The sequence below is a fragment of the Trichoplax adhaerens genome, genomic scaffold (genome assembly GCF_000150275.1).
Source record: "Trichoplax adhaerens TRIADscaffold_5 genomic scaffold, whole genome shotgun sequence".
NCBI classification, from domain to species: domain Eukaryota; kingdom Metazoa; phylum Placozoa; class Uniplacotomia; order Trichoplacea; family Trichoplacidae; genus Trichoplax; species Trichoplax adhaerens.
The window spans coordinates 5,925,552-5,946,931 of NW_002060947.1; the positions used below are offsets into that span (position 1 = coordinate 5,925,552).

Here is a 21,380-nt window from a genome sequence, read left to right on the forward strand (position 1 = left end):
GTAATATTCGGTATTTTAGTTGGGATACCAAGTCTTGGTTGATGTTAATCTTGCTGAACCTATAAATGAAAGCGATAAAATATTAATCACAGTAGATTACTTAATACGAGCAGTCAACCTAATAAGAGACTACATAAACGATAACATGTATTGCAAAAAGTTGATATTATTTTCATTCTAATTTTAAGCTTGAATATTCGAAAAACTGCTCTATGAACGATATGAATATTATAATCGACAACGCACTACAAATTAATAAAGTTTAAAGTATTAATCGAAAGACTTACCGGTAATCACGGATAGACTGGATTCTCCTTAATCTATGCTACAATAATCGCTTTGGCGCTCGTAGGGCGATCACTTACAACTTTAACTCCAGGCGCCATACCAGTTGCAGGATCAACAGAAAATCGAGTATTAAACTCAGCAGTCGTCAAGACCAGTAGTTTAAGTTAAGAAAAATGCAATAAACAAATGTCTAAACAATTCAGATTGCATCAATAAAATTTAAAATTGATCGATACATTATTCTATATCATGACAAAATATTCGTATTATAATATTTCAATTGTTATGGTTCAATACCGTGCATATTAATGCAAGATTGCTACTAGTATAAAAAAGGATATCTGCTGAAATAGGAATGTAAAGAATATTAGATTCCGTAACTACTTCCAGCTCGTGATGGATCATACCAGCACCATCTTTGCCACCTTCAATGCCAACCGCAACTGCATAGATATCAACTATTATTTTTGCAGTCATACCGACAGCGAGCTATAATGGAAATAAAATCAATAACACGTTAAATTAACACGTTCAATTCTGTCCATATATTAATAAAAAACTGTAAAAATTAAATAAAACTGCTACTTGCATATTACAAATAATTTTAATTGACTGCAACCAACAGTATGTTACTATCAGATATATCATAAGCATGAGTCAGTCGGTACTCACGGGTCCTGGTTGAAAAGAAGCCTTTAAACCGGTTGAAGGTGGGGGTTGAGTAATCTTGTATCTGCCTACATCAACTCCAATATTTTTAAGTAAAAACGTACTCCTGTACATGTAGCCTTCTTTCAAGACACCAAATTCCACACAGTCAGGATAAACTTCAAAGGCACGTGATTGTCTGCCATTAGAGACAGATGCTGTATTGACATCTCGACGAACTGGGCTTTCTATTTTCATATACTGCCAATTAAAAAGACTATGTCAGCATTTAGTGAGCATACCAATAATAAATATAGGCTACATAAACTAGTACACAGCTAAATCATTAAGGAACTTCAGTATAATTATGATGGTGATTTGATGGCATTTAAGAAGACTGAAATATGATTTTTACCTTCTCATTGGGAATTGAGCCAGGTCTAGAGCCTTTGACCGATACAGGCTTTCTAACACGAGATTGACTGCTCCTACTAAGACTCTCATTTGTGGAAATATTACGTTGAGCATCACTCTCGGAAACTAAATTACGCATTTTAAATTCGTTCCCATTATGCATAGTAAGTATGTCAGGAGATGCTAAACAAGTAAATGAAAGAGTAAGTGTCAATCAGTAATATTATTGAGGATTAAAACAGAGTGAAAGGCGAAATGATATAGGAAATTGTATTACGATCCGGTCAGAAAGTTGAATGAATGAAACTTACCTGTTTCTAATTCAGTAGCTGCCGTAATACGCTCTAATGGCGCCGATTGAACATCACCTCTCAAAGAATTATTAATAGATTTTGCATCATCCTGCTCGGCAAATTTAGCTACAGTAGAAGGATAAACACTTGCTTGACTAGGAGTTGCATTAGCGGGGCGCGATGGACTCATGGTGGTACTATGATGCTCGACTTCATTAAATTTGCTACTTGTATGCATTTTCACTGCTTTTCCAGGTGTTGGTGCTATCGGTCGCGCTTCCTCATAACTAACATCAAGACTGGATATTACCTTTGTATTGCTTTCCTCATCTTTATTATCTGGATTATTTTCACTAGTAACATTTAGATCAACCACACCGGTATCATCACCACCCGCAATCCCGCTAGGATTAGGTAAAGTTTGTTCCGAATCCAGTTTTAAATTATCTAAAATATAAGATAACGCAGTAGACGATCTGTCGCCTTGATGACTTTTCAGCGGCGATTTTGCTAATTCTTTTGTCAATGCTGTCATATTAGGTTCGTTAATGTACTCTAAAATTTCTTTCCCCTTCTCGGTATGAAAATAAGGAGGGATATGATGAGACTTCAACTGTTCTTTACGTGCCTCAGCAGCAGCTAGTTCTTCTCTATCAGCTTGCCAATCTGCTGGTGTTCTTTTCGGCTTAGGTTTTTGTTGTTTTTCTAATTTTGATGGTGATTTGGCGTGAAGATATAATTGAATAATATCGCGATCAGATAACTCAGGCTTAGAACTATTTGCTATAATATCACTTATAAATTCATTCAATTCTTCTTGTTGTGTATGATATCGACTTTGACTGCGATAATTGACTGTAAAATCAGACGCTTGTGAACGCTCTTCTAAATTTCGTTCATCCTGAGGTAATAATTGATCGGCATTGATTTCACGTTCATTAACGAATTCGTTATATTCACTTAGACAATTGAATAAGGTTTTCTTTTCTTTCTTTGATATTCTCGGATATCGTATTAAGTGGCGGATTTCGACGCCATTTGGATGTATCTTTTTCTTATGCAAAGCAGCTTTCTTCTTATCATTTTCCTGACCAAAGATTGCTTGGCGCATTTCTTGTTTGATATCCGCAATAGTAGAATCTACACGGAAAGAATTCACTCTCAATGAGGCCATGATAGATTCTCGAGCTTGTGGTGGTGCTGTCCAACGATTTAAAGTAACATTAGCTAGCGGTTGCAATATTGTAACGCATGAAGCTTTAGAGCGATTGCTAATATTTTCATTCATGATAATGTTATCCTTATCCATTGCTAAGTTGTTTAGTTCACTATCAACTAAATGGATATTCATCAATTCAGCACCACTACCATCAGGTTTCAAGATAAATAATCGCGGTAATATAAGTGGATTAATAAGTTGATCACCGTCACTTTCAGGACTCTTAGCGAAATCAACAATAACTTTTCCTTGCGATGAGACTTTAAAAGTATTGCCACGGCTGTCAACAGTATGGCAACAGATTGATGAAGCATGATGCATTTCATAAACACCTACTACACCGACTTCTTTTCCAAATGTACCAGCTATAAGAACCGATGCTGGTTGATATAATGTCCGACCATCATTATGTAATTCAATTTGAGAGCCATCATCTAAGTTTAAGTTATGATTTCCATCAACCTGTACAGTAGCTTTCGTTCCAGTAGCAAATAAAATTTGGCATGAACCGTCACTACAATTAAAAATTACACCGGCATATCCATTGCATTCAATTTTTCTGTATTTAATTCTTTCAGTGATCCTATTACCATCTTCATCACGTCCTTTTAGTCGTTCTTCATAATACGTATGAATCCTTGTTCCATCAGGATATTCAACAACTGAACTACCATTATCATGGTTGGAAATGATAACGTTGTCTTCTCTTACTCTAACACGCTGGGAAAATAAATATATCAATTTAAATCATTGATTTTAATTTAATTATAACAACTCAATCAATCGATACTGATAAGTATACATAGTTTTAAATATAACTCTATACTGTAATTTACTCACTTGATGAGTGATTGGATCAGACATGACGGTAGAGATAATTTCATCAATTAATTGATGCTGTGTTGAATCTAATCGAGTTGAATAACGTTGCCCTTCCGGACTAATCACTTCCCATTGATTGAACTTTTCTAATGCGATTTTATTGAAATGATCAACAGCTGAAATATTAGATACCTTTTTAGAGACACTACGTGAACTTGTTTTCTTTTGTGGTGTATTAGGTACGGCGTCGCTTGATTTCTGTCCATTTGCTGTAGTAACAGTGCGAGGAAAATTAATGCTACCACTAGCAGATTTACATATCACACCATGTGGCATTAAAACCTGTATACTGCCATCAACCATTAACTTAATGACATTGCCGTCATGAGTAAATGTTCGACCAATTTCCTCCTTCGTTATTTGAGATTTGAGTGCTTCACACACATGATAGCCATTCGATTTGTCAGTATAGAACTGGCGAACTATAATGCCAAGATTATTGTTGCTACTACCGTCTTCATTGCTTAATTTATCATTAACGGTTGCTTGAATATGAAGACCATCAGGACAGGACATAAATAAACCTTTAACTTGCTCTTTGAAACTATGATTAGAGGTAGGATTATTTAATTCACCTTCTGTTCTACTATCTTGATGAATGAATGTATCAAATGCTGACGGTGTCGGTTGCGATTGCGATTGCTGTGATTGTTGCTGCCTATCTTGCTTGTCTTGATTATGTTTTCGACTTTTCACTGGCGAGATGGTTGGTGTAGGAGCTGCAGTATGAGATCCTTGATCATAGTTATTAATTCTGATTCGTCATCACGCTCCGTAATTTCTCGTTTACCGTGACCACCAAATCGGCTATAGGAAATAGTAATACCGTCACGAAGATGAGCAATAAATGAGCCAAACTTACAAGGTGGTATAGGCTGATTTTGATCATCCTGAGCATTTTTATCTTGATTCATTAATCCGCTATCTTTCATCTCAGGATTATCTGCATCATGAGATTTATTGTGCTCTGAAGTATTTCCATCGTTATTCGATTCTTCGTCTTCTTCGTTATGAGGGTCAACAACGTGGACAACAAAATGATGACCATCTTTATACACTGAAGTTTTAACGTACAGGGTTCCGTGAACATAACTGGTCCTTTCTGATCGTATTAAGCCATCATCGCATGGCAACTGCGTTGCTTGACAACCAGAAACTCGAACCATTTGATTTCCGAGATCATAACCTAAGAATTTTTCTTCACACTCGTCATCGGTTTTTTCGATATCAATATCTCGATTGAGCTCATCTTTAACTGGTGTTTCTGATCGTACTGATGAATCCACTGTCATACTTTTAACAGATTCAGGTAAACTAACACGCCGATTATTGCTAGCACCTCGTTTACTACCCGTACCATGAGATGGAAATTGTGCTTCTTTCTCAGTTAATTTCTCGTTTTTAGTTTGCAATTTCAACTTAGACACAGACTTCTTGTTCATTGAATTTCCAAATTGTGGTGAAGGCGTACGTCGCTCTGGAGTTTTTCTTTGTTCGGTATGTGGACTTCGTCGAGCAGTACTGCGCTTCGTTCTAGCCCTTTTACTACTTTCCATACTTTCTGCTATTTCAGCTTCTTTAATACTTGCTCGTGAAATCAGCTCTTGCTTCGGCGGTAAAGGCATAGCAGGTTGAACAACAACCGATACGGTTTCGGCTTGAGCAGTATTTAATGCTTCGGTGGCTGCTATTTCCTTTTGTACCTTCTCCGATACAATATCGCCAATATCTTTAGCTACATATTCTAGATAGTTGCGAAAGCCAACATTGGAGTGTAAGCTGTAATCCCAATTAGTTAAGTGCTGTTGTCGTTTACCAATGGGATTATGCATAACCACAAGTAGAGTATTATCGCGTCGATTATGATAAGTGTCCACATGCGATCTTAATTCCTGAGCTTCACATAATACCTGTACCATGCTATCAGCTTGATAGTGTTCAGCGTAAAGCCAATTGTCGAAATCATGCTGATTTTCATCCAAATGATGATCATTATTTTGAGTGGGAAATAAATATGGATCGTCCCAAGGTAAAATGATAGGTTTAACGTCTTTACTGTCCTGAACAATCTCTTGATCATCAACACTAGTTAAGCTAACGTTTTCAAATGTAGCTTGTTTTAAGATGCGATTAAGTGAGTCTTCAGTTAGCGATACTTTTGTACAAAAATGCTGAAGTTGATGAGCTCTTGAAGCTCGATCCAAAACACAACGTTGAGAAGGTACCTGAAATTGCGAGAGGCGGGCAACTGGTAATTTTCGTAGCATCTCTAATTCCGCCTCATGTGGAATAATATTGTTTAAGCGAGCCAAATGGTAATAACGTTTTAATGCTTCATCACCATGACGAATAACTACGGGAGGAATTTCTACTTTGTTGTCCTTCGACCATACACTTGTATCATTGATAGTAGCATTATCTGTTATGGACTAAATGAAAATATTATTATACTTTACTCATTTGTAATAATTTCAACAATGTCAATAAAAGCTATATTTAAATCTAGAAAATTGTAGGCATAATTATAAGTAAATTATTCTTAGCTACAGTAGCCATAATAACATTTATACCTTTACGATAGGCTCGGATAAGCCCAAACCGCGAATAGCATTATCAAAATAGTCCATAACGGAAGCCTCTGCAGCGCCATTTTCGTCGCGTGTAACTGCAGTTGCTGCTGTTGATGGAGGTGGTGCGGCAGGATAATTAAAAGCTGTATTATTTAAAGAAGCTGCAATTTCGCTTTCATCGATCGCGATGCTTACCTAAAGTTATATATACATCAAGTATACAAATAATTACCGTACTGCACCGATTCAAAATCTAGAGCATGCAATCTAATTATGAATACCACGATTGCTAAGAACGCGTAAATCCTATAATTATTGAATAATTCATTCTTAAAATTTAGTATTACCTGCTCCAACATGGCATACATAATTAAAGGCACAGTAACACTTTCCGTTGGAACTGAGTTGAGAATATCGTTATAATAACGCATATCAACATCAGCGGTAACTGAATCATTAACAATATTTTGTGTGCCGTTGAGATCTCCTGAATTGTTAGTCGGAATTCGGATCAAATTGATCATTTTTAGATATTCTTGGTATTCTCGACGCCGAAGCAACATATTATAGCATATATTAGCAATTTGATCAAACATTTTCAGCCCAAATTCATTCTGAAATAACATCAATAAAGCAGCTATTGTTTAGTGATATCATAATGCTGCATATTACTAATATAAGTAAGCAGTTTGCCAATATTTTTAACCTTCTTTTCAATATTTTGATAATCAACCGGGAATAAAGACTTTTTAATTTCTACTTCAAAGGATGCTAAATCATGTAACTTGGCACTAGCAAAGGACTGCAGTACCACAGAATCCAGTTCTTTCCAGAATTTTTTCGATTTTTGTTCCATCTGTTTATCAATGTCATCCTTGCTATGATCTATAGTATTTTACGCAGTCGGTATTAGTATACAACAATTGTTTTAAACTTAAAGAATAGCCTACGTTACCCTAAAAATCCCTTTAATACTAATATGTTTCACACATACATGTATATAATATTATGTGAGATATAAAGCAGCAATTACCTTCGGTTGTAACATTTTGCACATTTGAAGTTTCAGCTAATTTATAAAGTTGTTCAAATGTTTCATAATCGTCCGACCGAACTTTAATAGTGGCATCAATCGGTATATTACTTTCAGCGCAATATGCTAAGACAGCAGATTCACTGAAGCCGTGGATAATGACGTAAGCTTGAGGTCCATATTCTGGTTCATCATCTGCCGTAGATAAAGTGAAGATTAAATTATGAGAACAAAGGATATAACTAGTTAATAGGAGTATAAGCTTGGCAAAATTCTAAAGTCAGTCCACTTATAAATTGATAATTCCAGTTACCGATGGTTTGAAAGTTATCCTCCTTTTCGCCTCGCCTCTTTAGTTTAGTTTCCTTCTTAAGTGGCATTGGTACTTCTCGTTGTATATCGCGCTTTTTAGCAGGAGAACGACTTCTTCGGCTAGAAATAGGTTTCTTGCCTTTCGTATCTACCCTATCTTGACGCACATTGTTTCTATTCGCCAATTCTGCGACCTATAATTCATAATTCATAATTCATAAATAGTTTTCACTTAGTCAGTGAATTAGAAGTCATTTTGAAAGCAAGTACGGATGCCTGGATTCCTACTTTTCGTTCCGCTTCGCGTTTAGCAATATCTTTAGTCTTTATCTGAATCAGCTTAAATTTTATTAATCTTGATTGTAAATGAGGGCTAATTTCATCTCCATTATCCAGAATTCCCTTAACATGCTCACAGATTTCGACAAATTGTGGTAGGTCACGATTTGATCCCTTTCTGACTTTACCACCTAATTCTCTAGCCTAAATGCATATTTCAAGGTTTTTACAAGCAATTATTACCAATTTAACTTTACCATACATATTCATTAATTAAATATCAATTGATGGCTAACGATACTGTACCTGATTTAGAACGTCGTCCTTAGATATAGCGTAAAATTGTTTGCGAATACCGGTAGCAATTGCGGAATGTAATATATTGATATGCTTAAAATCTTCCGTTCGATCACCAACTACAAAGAATAAAGCTGCTTTCCAATCATCCTGATGGTAAATATGATTATTTGTGTCAATAAATGATAAGCGTAAAAATACACAACAGTATCTTGATAGGATATTGATCCATCTCTACTACAGTACACCCAGATTATAAGAGACTAAGAGTAATAGCATTAGTATAATTTCGATAAATGATAACTTAAAGCAAATGAAATCATGCTTCTAACAATTATCGTATTCACAGAGTCAAACAACGACAGTGACCATTCCCACAAACATTAAGATCACAACGTCTTGGCGTACTAAATACTATTAGGTAATATGATTACGTATACAATTTAACATCTCTATTGCTACACACTCAAATTATAAGAGACTAAGAGTAATAGCCTAAGTATAATTTTGAAAAATGATAAATTGAAATAAAAGCAATTGTACTTCTAACGATTGTCATGTTCACAGAGTCAAGTAATAACAGTGACTATTTCCAGAAGCATTATGATCACAGCATCTGGACGTACTAACTGCTATATTAAGTGATATACTGTAATTGCGTATACACATTAATATCGATTAGTAAACTCGTTGTAACTATGACTATCGTCATAATTCAGTTAACATGTTAACATAGTATTAACATCTACGTTCATAATTCTAACTATTGAACAAACACTGATATACCATATTACCTCGTTTAGATTATAATTGACTAGTTGCGAATCCCATCTGCCTATACCGGCAGAACCACTCTTCTGTCGTGGTTTCTTGGACATTGCTTCAACAAATTATATTCATGAAATACTGACAAGAAATAGAAGCAATTCTAATTCACTATGTATAAAACTAGGATAAATTCGCTTAAGAGTTTGGATGAGATCAGTGGGTTGCATTGCCTTTCCTATACTGTATCATAAATAAATGTTCTTGTTGCTAGGCGACCGAGAAGAGTCTTTTCGCGTAAAGGCCATTGTTATGTAAATTACGCAGCCATAGTTACCATCATGGCCAGACGAATCCTACTGCGCAAGCGTAGGTAATTTCTCCAATTGTAAACAAGTCCTTTCTATCTGTCCGTATTATTCCACGCATGGACATTGAACAATTGGACATTGGACAGTAATGAACTCCTACCACCTTGGCTCTTGGATTGAAATATAGTAATCAGACTGCTTATAACTGCTAGCTAATAAATGATAGAACATTATTATACGTTCCCCAGCAGTTTTAACAAGATAATATGGCTTAGCTATGAATTAGATAAACGCAACATTGATCATCAGGTTTATAATGTCCAAAGGAGTTCCATTGCGACAGCAACTGCATTCGTGATATATAACATATGTCACATATTATACCAGCATATATTAATGAATTTAAATTATAATTAACAATTTCACTGCAATAATTCCTTAATGGAGTAATAGTGCTACTGTATTATTATCTAGCTGTTGATGTTATGCTCGTTCTCTCCATGCATAACTTTTCAATATCTGGCATAACGTCAATAAGGAAATATTACATAGTGTCAACTATAGCTCAAGAAAGTGTAAAAATTTAAATTAATCAGATCTCTAGATTACATTCGTATTGAAAACATGAAATGAGACACTAAATAATGATCTACCGAAATTAACATCTACGCGTATACAAAGCATTATCTTGCTTATTACTAGATCTCGAGCAGCTATGATATTGAGAAATAAGATAAAATATAAATGTTCCAGAAAGCGATTTAACATACTCTACTTAAGGCTCCTTGCATCGTAGATCCAATGTAAACGCCCATAAAATGCGAAAAATCTTAAAATACGATAAATTATAATCTTTACTGCTGCCTACAAGTTATGAAAAGTGCTAAATGCTACGTTACTTTACGAACAATTCATAGCACTACAATCAGAAGATGCTAGTTATACGCTATAATTTTCATATGTTTACTAGAATTAAATGATGTGAGGCTTAGAAAGTGATCACACACAGTGCAGTGTTAATCAGTAAATATCCCAGATATGTAGAACATGTACCTGCGCCATAGATGATAGACGTTTGACTCGATAAATAACTAATAAACCTGAACTTATATCTTCTGCTGTAATTAAAAAGAACATAAACCGTACCGTATAGTGACGTATGCTACAGTAATAGCGTTGACAATATTCTAGTTTCTCCAAAGTATGGTATTTAAATGACGGAAAATTTAGCATTTTAAGTCGCTTCAGCAGACCGTACGAAGCCTATAGTCAAGAAACAGCCGTTACTTGAATCTTTACTACAATATGACTCAAAAGTAATAGTTAGCTCTCTTTCGTTATTTTTAAAAGTATCAGTTTATTAATCAATAAACATTTAGAGGTTATAGCATTTCTCACAGTTTCCACAAAAAGAAATTGGAAATGTCAAATTAAAGTGGCTCACCAACATGATAAAATCAAATTAGTAACCCAATTTCTTAATAAAAGAGGGCTACAGTAGAAAGCTAATTCTGGATTATTAAAGTGGAAAACCAACTTTAAAATACGATCAGAACCTAACAATCTAGGACGAAATTAATTACCCTTGGATAAACATATACCATCAGATCAGATTACTTAACATTTAAGATCTCGCTTACTTCAAAAGTAATTAAATTTCTTCTGTTTGCTCAAGTCAGCAACACACTATCCTATCTCATAATAGCACTGAAGAATCCTATGGTGATGCTATATTTGATGATACTCATTTATTTATTGAGATTTTCTACCACTCTATTTCTAATCTAGATTCCAAAATGATCCTTTGATATAGTTTAAATATATTCTAATATAAATTATAAATAGGGTAAGAAAACTAAATCATTAAGATTAATGTGATTGTACTGCTGAATGAATTCATTAGATGATGATTTATTTCCATTCTACTGTCCAATCGGAATCCATATTAAGAGAAAGTCCGGTGACATTCAATACCTAGTTGTTGAACATTCAAATAGAATTAACACTATATACTGATATGCAATATCATGATCTACTCACTTACCGTATTTATAGGATCCCATCGGAATGTAGTGATATTATTACCTCCAGAAGTAACCTCACCGACAGCCTTGGGAAGACCATATACGAGAATGTTTTGGAGAGTATTTTCAGCAACGTAACCGTTATACTCTACTTTAGCAGCAACACTGTTCTATAATTTCAATCAGATAATAAGAAGGGAAATAAAATAATTATAAGGTACATTTAATATTAGCTGCTTATATAGTAAAATCCTTGATTAATACTCTATATTTAGTAATAACTGTTTTAAATAAAATCCTGTGATTAAAAGTAGCACAGTATAGGTCCATTTACCTCAGTCGCTTTATAGGAAATACTGAGATATTTGTTATTCTTATACGTATCTATATGAAGTGAATAGAAATTATGTTATAAATTGTGATATAATAAATACCTACCAATTTTATTAATTTATTTCAGAAAATCTTTTCTTACCAATAGAATCGCCATCATCCCAAAATAACTTTCCGGTAGCGGTATTATCATCATCCAAAGATATTAGTAATTCAAAAGGATTTTGACGCCTAGTAGGATGTGAATTTTAATAAAATATATTAGTTCTCGTGTCTCATTCTAAAAAAATTGGTATTATCTATTATATTAGACAGCATAATAGCAGCTCTGTGGGATCTAATTGATTAGATTTAAATGACGGGGATTAGCATAACGGTATGCTTTATCATTTCTTTTAGGATTGCTCAAACTTTAATCTAATAATAAATAAAAACTGCTCCTTTAGAATACTTTTACGCGATATAATCTAGTTAGAATATAGGATTGTAATCTTATATCTAATGTAACATTTTTTAGTCTTACAATACCCAACAAAATCATTACTGCATAACATTGAACTAATTTCTTCAGTCTATAATGCAAATTTCAGCTATAATTTCGGAGTCTATATTAGTTTCTGAGAACTACAGTATATTCTCCATCCAGAAGATAAGCATTCCGTTGGATATCCATTCTAGTTCTCAAAATGAAACTTAACTGATCTTTTTTACTTTTTACAAATCCCTAAAAATGCTCGTGCATAGACCAAAACTAGAATCTATCTAATCCAATTTATACGCCTACCTTACTAATTCGAAACTGATTTAAAATGATAATGCTGTCAATGATAAGCACTAGTAAATTATAAGATTATACTTCTTGTATCCACTGAACTTCAAAGAGTATATATTAAATATGACATTCTTTTAATGTTGATATCCAACTTATACGAGTATATAGAGAAGTTGAATTAATTTTACAATACTCACGAAAATACTGTATTATTGGCTGGTTGTTGCATAGGAATTATGACACCACCGCGCGTGTGGAGAGGAATGTAATTGTGAGGAGCATCGAAAGTTTGAAAAGTTAACCGAGCGTTCTTGGGCAATTCTCGACCCTAAAGTTGAAATTTAAGTATTATTGTGTACCAACAGTGACTAAATCTATATTGAAATCGATTCTGCTAATTTTGAGTTTCTACTTAAAGTTAGCCATTTGAACTTACAGTACGGTAGTCAAACCAGCGAGCACCTGGGATATAACCTCTAACCGAAGTGGTATTCTATAATCATGTCAGTAAATAAATGAATATATCAAGCAAATAGAAAAGGAAATCACTCAAAAATACAATCAAGACTAGAACTTGAATACCCGCTATATACCATTGTCCAACTGATTAGGATCCAAATGATTAAGCTAACTTTAAAATGTACTATCTTTAAAATTGAATCTATAGCCAGCTCTGCAGCTTCTGTTTCTCACCTGTAGCAATACTGGCGTTATCATCAGTCCACTTCCCCAAAGGAATTGCTTATCTATTGCTCTTGCAGTAATATCTTTCGGCCATCTATATTGTATTTACGATATTGAAAAATAAATTGAGTCTTTCACTATTGGAGTGTAAGTATTTGAGAAAAGACAATTTTTAATACTATGGCTAAAATAGGACACATACTGCATAGTACTAAATTACAATCATAATATGAAGATTAAAGAATCCTTCTTGGATTTATGTTTTTGTTGACAAAATTAACCTGTTGGTGCTGATAATCAAAATTATAAATTACTTAACATCATACTTACTCCATCATAAAGGGTCTCATAACGATGGTACCCAGGGTAGAAGCATCATGCATTAATGTATATAGATAAGGCAAAAGCCGGTAACGGATTAACAAAACTGTACGTGAATTAGTTGCAACTTCTGGCCCAAATTTCGGAGGATGTTGGTGCTGAAAGAATTTCACAAACGGCATACTGAGAACATCATAATCCAGCTTACAAAAAGAATCATCAATGAGTGTATCTTATAACTTACATCATAGTTTTCTGCATTATGATTTCGAGAAAATGGATAAAACGCACCAAGTTGCATCCAACGATTACATAAATCTGCTGTCGAATTTCCAAAAAATCCGCAAATATCTGCACCAACCTAAATTTTAATTTAAAGATAATTCTATTTTAGCTAGTAACAATTATCGTGACTGAAATCGCTTTTAGTCTTTTAAATGGAACCAAAGTAGAGTGCTGTAATCTTTCCATATCTAATAAATTGCAAATGCTACTTACATAGGAAAATCCGAACATGCCAAACTCAAAACTACCGATAATAGAATATGCCAGCTGACTCCACCACGCGTTATTATCACCGAGCCAATGACCTGTGAATTTACCACTTCCAACAAAAGTAGAACGTGAAAGTACCATGCTTCTCTTATTCAGGACCTTTCTTGCCGCACTATTAATTACAGTATCAATATTCATGTAAATTATACCGTACTTAAAATTTAAATGTTCAACATTGAATAAAAGTTTTTCATTATAACAGCTATATCAACAGCAATGCAAAAAAAAATGCTCATTCGATAAAGCTATAAAGGAATAAAACAGATTGAAACTTACATTAATGTGGGTTCAGTTTCGCTGTATCCGTACAAGCTATGAACGTTATAATGATCTGACCAATATTGTTTAGCATCCATACATAACGTTTTAGTGAAGAGAAAGTTTCCAGACAAGCTTTCTGATAGAGTAGTAAAACAAGAAAGAATTAGCTATCTTGCTCTATGAGTATCCAAATAGAAATGAATGAAATGCGTAAATACTATATGCTATAGCTTAAATGATGCTTGATCTTACTTGGACGATAGGGAGGATAATTCCACTTATTATTTGGGCAGCCAGTCTGCGATCCGGCAACGAAATTAGCTGGTTCATTCATATCCTGCACGATAAGTTAAGCTTAAATTAATACCATGGTAATTCAAGTCATTTTTTTATTACTCGTTAGATATTCTTTATTTATTACGCGCTAGATAGTATTTAATATCAGATATAGAAATTAAACAACCACTACTAATTGTAATTGCACCTTTATATTTTATGCTATATATTAAAATTAGTAAAGTCCAATAAAATAAGGGAATATAAGATAGTTACCGTTTGCATGGCTTAATGTATCGGAATCTAACTAACTCCTTAGATAGCCTTAGGTTATACTATAAATTTATTTCAAGTAAGAGAATGGAAGCTAAAACTCTGTTTCCATCTTAGTTATCACTATATTAAATACATTCATCAAGTATTTTATAGTTACAGTCGTGACTTAGAATACACTTACAATCCATAGTCCATCATATTCGATAACTTTATGAAAGTCTATAATTAAATCTTCCCACCATTTATGCGTAATAGGGTTGGTATAATCTGGAAACGATGCATTTCCTCTAGGCCATACCTATGTTATTTTAAAATTGTCATTTACTTAAACTATCTTATCTGTATTTTATACATAAGCTATGATTCGACTTTGCACAAACGGATTATTGAAGGATTGATCCTGAGATCCTTACCTTACCAACCAAGTATCCTCCTCTGCTATCATTTACCCATACTCCCATTTCTTGGCCTTTATCAAAAGGAGGATAAGTACCTTTGGTTTGATTATCGCTAATTGCGGGATCCTGATAATATCCAACATTTTTCCATATTAATATATATTCTTTATTATTTTAAAATTTCATTTTTATTCTCAATAAATCCATTCAGAATAAACAAATTTATGGAAAGATTATTAATTACCAGGATGATTATGTAATGTAGACCATCAGCATGTAACTGCTTAACAAATTCCGGTAGCCCATTAAATCGAACTCTATCATATGTAAAATCAAGCCGATGTCTCATGTAATCGATATCACCGTACTGAATGTCCTGTAAGCATTAGAAAATCAACTGACATTACAATTCCAACGACAATTTCTGATAATAATTTCAAATTTCTCGGCAAATCAAAATTTTTTTAGTAAGTTCTTATGTAAGGTATGAAATCATTGCATGAAGATCAATACAACGTTAAGTTTTGAAAAGCCTAAGAAATACCCGTAAAGTATCGCATACAAATAATTTACAGGAGAGTAATATTACAGCATTCTATAAAATCATCCTATCTAAAAGGACGGAACCCGATTCAACAATCAGGACTATCTTAAAATGTGGAATTATAAAATAAACGCTGCCGTACTACTGTGTCTAACTGAATAGTTTGAGGTTTTGAAATTAATTTATAAAAAAATTTCGTATAGAATACTCCATATTAACATAATATTATTAATAACTTTATATAAAATAGTTGAGGTAGAGACAGAACTGATGATGCTTAAAAACATTATTACGGCAAAGAAAAATATAGTTTATCAACTTACTTGAGGTATATCATATTCACGCATTTCAGAAACAACTCTTTTAACAACATCGATGTGCATGTAGCCCCATCGGCATAATTGGAATCCTAGAGCCCAATAGGGTTGGAAGTACGGCATTCCAATGGTCTAATTTCATTATTTAATAAAATGAATTGTTAGTACTTTGGTTACGTTGCAGCTCGTTGAAGATCTTAGAGCCAAAATAAACTATCAAAGGGTGAATGATATATTTCAATTTTTACATACTTGTATGTAGAGAGCATTGGTTGCAGCTGGATCAGGACCAAGAAAGATGAAAAAGTCCAAAACACCTCCGATAGTGCGATAAGTAATAGCTGGAGCTGGTGTAACAATAATTTCTAGACAGGAAAGGAATGCAAAATGATATATGATTTATTCTAATACAATAGCTGATAATTAGCGCTTGTCTGGTCGATATGATACAGCAAGTACTACGGTTATTACAATCGGATCTAAACTGCATTGAGTTTAGGCTAAATTGTAGGTAAAGGAAGCTTCATTAATTAGCGTCTGTATATAGCCATCTTTAGTATTCTCATCAGAACTGATTTGAAAATTCATAAAGATAGATAAAATACCATAGGTAGCATTTATCAATACCGCTTTAAAATTTTAATAGGAAAAAATCATTCGAATTTAAAATTTGCATTTTTAATTATAATTATAGGGTTCGGTACTAAAGGAGTCTTTGTGCGCTAGTAATATATGAAATAGTTTTTATAATTCGACGCTGGATTGTAGCAGCTCAGTTACGATCTTAAGGGTATAAATTAATTACTATTGCTACGGACACTGCGCTGAATATACGGCAGTCAAATGGTACTATTACGTCTAGAATTTTAAGGTATATGAACAAATCCTGTTCTCTACGGCTTGGATTTATAACGTTATAATAGAGGAACCTACACTTATTAGTGATACAGATACATGACTCATCTCAGAAAAATTACTATTTCCCACTTACCCATTGCATTACTGTTATAGAAAAGAACAGCGTTACTTCTAGCATCATTGTCTTCAATATTGAGGTAAAATGGATGGACACCGTATAAATTTAAATCAGCCTAAAAAGATGGACATTAGAACCAAGAAAAAAATAGGGTAATCAGTGCATCATCAGATTTTATGGAACTAGGGCTGCATTAAATAAGCCAAATTAAATTGATATAAATATTTCGATATTTTATTAGGATATTCTACGATGCGTATTAACAAAATTTTCTCGGCAAAATCAATTGAGAAACTTTCTAAATATGCTTTAATAGTAGAATCGACATTATATTTATTGATTACTACTGTTTCCATTAACAGTGATCAAGTTAACTGATAACTTCTACAATTCTTAATATCCTTAGCTTTGGTAAAAAAAGGAACTTCGAAGACTTGAATTTGATCACTTTAAATGATGAACTTACCGTTGGAAATTCATCTTTGGTAAAGAGTGGCCAAGCCTTCCAATCAAAATTATTGTGAAGATATTGCCGGTGTTCATGTTCACCTAAGCCGTAAAAATATCGTGATGGAAGTTTGGATGAAATCTGTAGAAATTGATTTTCATATTTGAAGCCACCACGTTCAGTATTAAAACTACAATAGAAAGAAATAGAAATGCATGGGTATGTAAGTCTAACGCAATTCCAACATCATTTTAAGTGCAACTTTTTAGTGTTTTAACACCCTACGTGGCTGCAAATAAATTGTGACGATATAAGTATTAGAAATATAATGTTTTATACAACGATGAATATTGTCAGACGGAAATGAAGGAAAGCATTCAAACCATTACACTTTTTCCATTTATTTTTTATTTCCTTACATAACTGTGTTGGTTTCCTTGCGGATAACTTGAAATGAAAACGGATTAGCTTTAACCTTTAGATCATAAAGACGACTTTGAGCAGCTTGATCGCCGTCTTTCATTTCCGGTAGAGGAATTGGAACCTCGTAGCGTTTAATATTAGCATCGGTGATCTAAGCCGGCAATTGTAATTGTGAAAAGTGATTAATTTAGAGAGTATAAGAATACTCTTTTAATCGTGGGAAGAATTATCACATATGGATCAAGCATAATTTTACAAAATTTCAGTCATAATTTTATCGCACTTTAATGCCAGCCACTGATTACCCGACAACTAAAGAATATTATACTACTTCAAGATTTATACTTTGGATAAAAAATATTGAAAAAGTAGATAAAAGAATTTACCTTGACTCTTAAGCGATTACTTTGTTGAAATTGAATGTCAACATTTAATTGATCTACTGGCTCTCCGAAATGCATAGGTGTTAACCGACATCGCTGAAGGCTAAGGCGCCATCCATAAGAAGTTTGAGTCTGCTGTGTGACGATGTAAGATGTTTCAACATCAGTACATGCTTGAGATGAAGCAGTAGCTAATCCACATTGGCCTGGAGCAGCAGCAGTTGTTGCAGCTGTTGTAGCTGCGTCGGTTTCTACAGGAGTAGTTCGAGTTACCGACGTTCTAGGTGTTGTACCCGCCACTGTTGGCCTGGTTGTTACTGGCCTAGTCGTTGTCGGAGTTTTAGCAGTTGCATTCGTATGGCTGCGATTGCTCAAAACTGTTACAGGAACCACAATGGCGACAATAATGATGATAATTGCAACTACTACTACGGCAATTTTAGCCGATTTACTCATCGCCATTTTGCCTCTCTTTCTTCTATCGATCCTGGATAGTTGCACTAAGCAGAAAATAAAATAAAATTGGTCAGCGCGTGCTTAAAGTTAAATAAATTCGGGCAGACCTCTAATGTAAATAATACTTAATAATAATGATCAGATAATATTGAGTCATCAAGAACGTCATAGATTTAAACTTTGGTTACTGACTATTGCTCCTGCTTAACGAACTGAAATTCACTTAGACTAGTGCAAGTACATCTTGGTACCTTGACACTGGGACCTCATGCAGAGCTAATGTAAACTAAGCCTGAGGTGATATAGCTGAGAGCGACTGCTGCGTTATTCCGATATGATCACGTATGGTATAATTCTTTTCTAGACTATGCCATAAGCAAGGAAATTGTATGAGGTCAATTTCTTGTTGTGAATCTTATAAATTTTTTACTATCGATTTCTTTTATAATATGACCTTATAATGCCGTAAGAAACCTACTCCAAGTACCGGCAAATTAGCATCGAATTGAATTCAGTAAAACAGCATTCTAAAAAATATTAAAGACGTTGCATGACAGCCAGATCTCTATTATGATTTGATAGAGAGCTTAGAAGTTTTGAAAGCACTCCATCATAATATCTATTTGTATTCATAATAGTCAAATATTATTGACTGGTGTATGTTTCAAACTAAATTGCTAGTGCTAGTCTCTTGTACTCTTGAAGTAATATTAGTAATTATGAACCTTGCTTGCAAAGTATTTTAATTATATTTCGTTGTATATCCTGTGTTCAACCATAATGATTTCCTGGAAATTACAGTGCGCTAGCACGTGCTATTCTCAGTCTATTTGGGAAGTAATGTACACATTAGGAATATAAAGTCGCAAAGATCGATTTATTTATACAGCAGATCTGTCTAGTATCAACATAATTGCAAGAAAAATTAAAATTGTTTTTTCTTACCCAAAGTAAAATTGGTTTGATAGACTGTAGATTATTAAACATTCATTAAAGGTTAATGTCAGCTCCTATATAGCAAATAATCTGGATATATCGAGCATACCTTCAATGTAACTATAAAATATACTATTTCATATGCAAAATATACATTTTAGATTTACAATTGATTATAATTACGTTTGCAATGAATTTTCTAGCAAAGGTACCGTGGCTAAGCCTAAAAAAGGAATCTTACAGAACACTGACCTTCTTTAATTATACTTACTCATTTACTTCCTGACTTCTTTACCATGTCAGATATTTTAAATTGTTACTGCTCTTTTCATTGCAATTTCATTGACTACGATATGGTATAATATTATTTCTTATAATAAATTATAATTAAGAATTAATTAATAGTTCATTAGCGTTGAAAAAGTCACTGTCAAATGACAGTACTTTACAATCCTAATTTATACATGTGCCTATTACCCGCAAGATGAAAGATATTTTCAGCTACAAAATCAAAGTAAGCTACTTAATAAAAACTAGCATGTAGCTAAATTGGGTACAGTCAAAGCCTATCCATAAACTGAAGACTCCCAAAATTGTCTCTGTACTGCTTGTTCCATATTAAATTGAATGTAGCTAGCAATAGAAACATGATTTTTAACTAGTTAGACTATCGAAAGTAACTACAAATCCAGAATATCGGCGTAACGAGAGATACTCATGTTATCTATTGTATAGTCCTTATTTATACATATATATATATATATAATCAAACTAGCATCGAAATGCATCTTTAAATAGTCGCAAACTCTTAAGTAACTACTGTAATGGTGGATTAATTCGGTATAGTTGATTTCGGAATTTTTTGATTTTAATTTGGTAGAATAGTATTCACTGTTATACTGCAGCATTAGTATACTAGCTTAATAAATTCTTCTTAATTCGGTAGTTACTAGAACTACCTAGAGTAGATTTTAACCTTGTTGTCGCTAATGGACTAGATGAAGTATCGACGATTCAGAATAAAAGGTATTTATCCTGTGAGTGAAATACGTAGCTCCGGTATAATTTTTCCTTTGGCGTTGACTTTTTAAAACCCACTTTTACAACTACAAATCCATCAGCTGGTATAGTTGGAGCTCATAACCATATGGAATCAATGATAACATCACAGTATACAGTCTAGTCTATGCTCTTACATTAGCACATTCACGTAAGAAGTGTGAAATGGAAGTAGAGATGGATGAATTTGTGCTTTATTCCCTTCCAAATGATATGATGATATACGAGTGTGACGATAGCGAACTGAAAGCATAAAATCTATTAACTAATTAAGCTATTAAAGTATATTCTATACATAGATATATTAATTATTATGAATATGTGCCAGCTATTGTGATTGTTGTAAGGGATTGTTCATAAATAAAAAGTGGAGCTGAGTAGACGACCGGAAGAGTAGTAGTAAGCTGTATAAAATGAGTTAAAAAAGCTAACAGTATAGTAGCATGGACTACACGTTGATCATGAAGTTGTTAGTAGGATAAAAGGTAGGGTAGTACTTATTATATCAGCACGGAGACCAAGATTTAAAGAGCAATTCCAATTAATATCAAGTTACGAGGTAGTTTTAGCAGATCAACGAAGGTACAGCATCCCCATTTTATATTATCTCCCTGTGTCACAACCTCT

General features: G+C 33.6%; 2 protein-coding genes across 2 annotated transcripts; both read right to left on the reverse strand.

Moving 5' to 3' along the window:
• Window positions 1–15: 15 nt before the first annotated feature.
• On the reverse strand, window positions 16–9,113 carry TRIADDRAFT_56694 (uncharacterized protein; the record flags this gene model as incomplete). The annotated part of the gene is made up of 15 exons (XM_002112959.1): window positions 16–59; window positions 696–777; window positions 961–1,197; window positions 1,352–1,533; window positions 1,662–3,582; window positions 3,703–4,478; window positions 4,535–6,173; window positions 6,315–6,509; window positions 6,662–6,928; window positions 7,021–7,199; window positions 7,348–7,542; window positions 7,661–7,853; window positions 7,948–8,142; window positions 8,245–8,385; window positions 9,030–9,113. The coding sequence occupies 15 exons, from the start codon at window positions 9,111–9,113 to the stop codon at window positions 16–18; spliced, it is 6,330 nt and encodes a 2,109-aa protein (XP_002112995.1).
• Window positions 9,114–11,811: 2,698 nt separating this feature from the next.
• TRIADDRAFT_10696 (uncharacterized protein) lies at window positions 11,812–18,455 on the reverse strand (the record flags this gene model as incomplete). Its single annotated transcript, XM_002112960.1, has 18 exons — window positions 11,812–11,899; window positions 12,638–12,761; window positions 12,873–12,933; window positions 13,134–13,218; window positions 13,455–13,603; window positions 13,690–13,806; window positions 13,944–14,112; window positions 14,277–14,397; window positions 14,514–14,598; window positions 14,995–15,111; window positions 15,227–15,337; window positions 15,456–15,587; window positions 16,079–16,204; window positions 16,325–16,437; window positions 17,064–17,163; window positions 17,515–17,686; window positions 17,916–18,070; window positions 18,306–18,455. Coding segments are annotated over 18 exons (2,175 nt in total), but the record flags the coding sequence as incomplete, so codon positions are not given.
• Window positions 18,456–21,380: the final 2,925 nt, after the last annotated feature.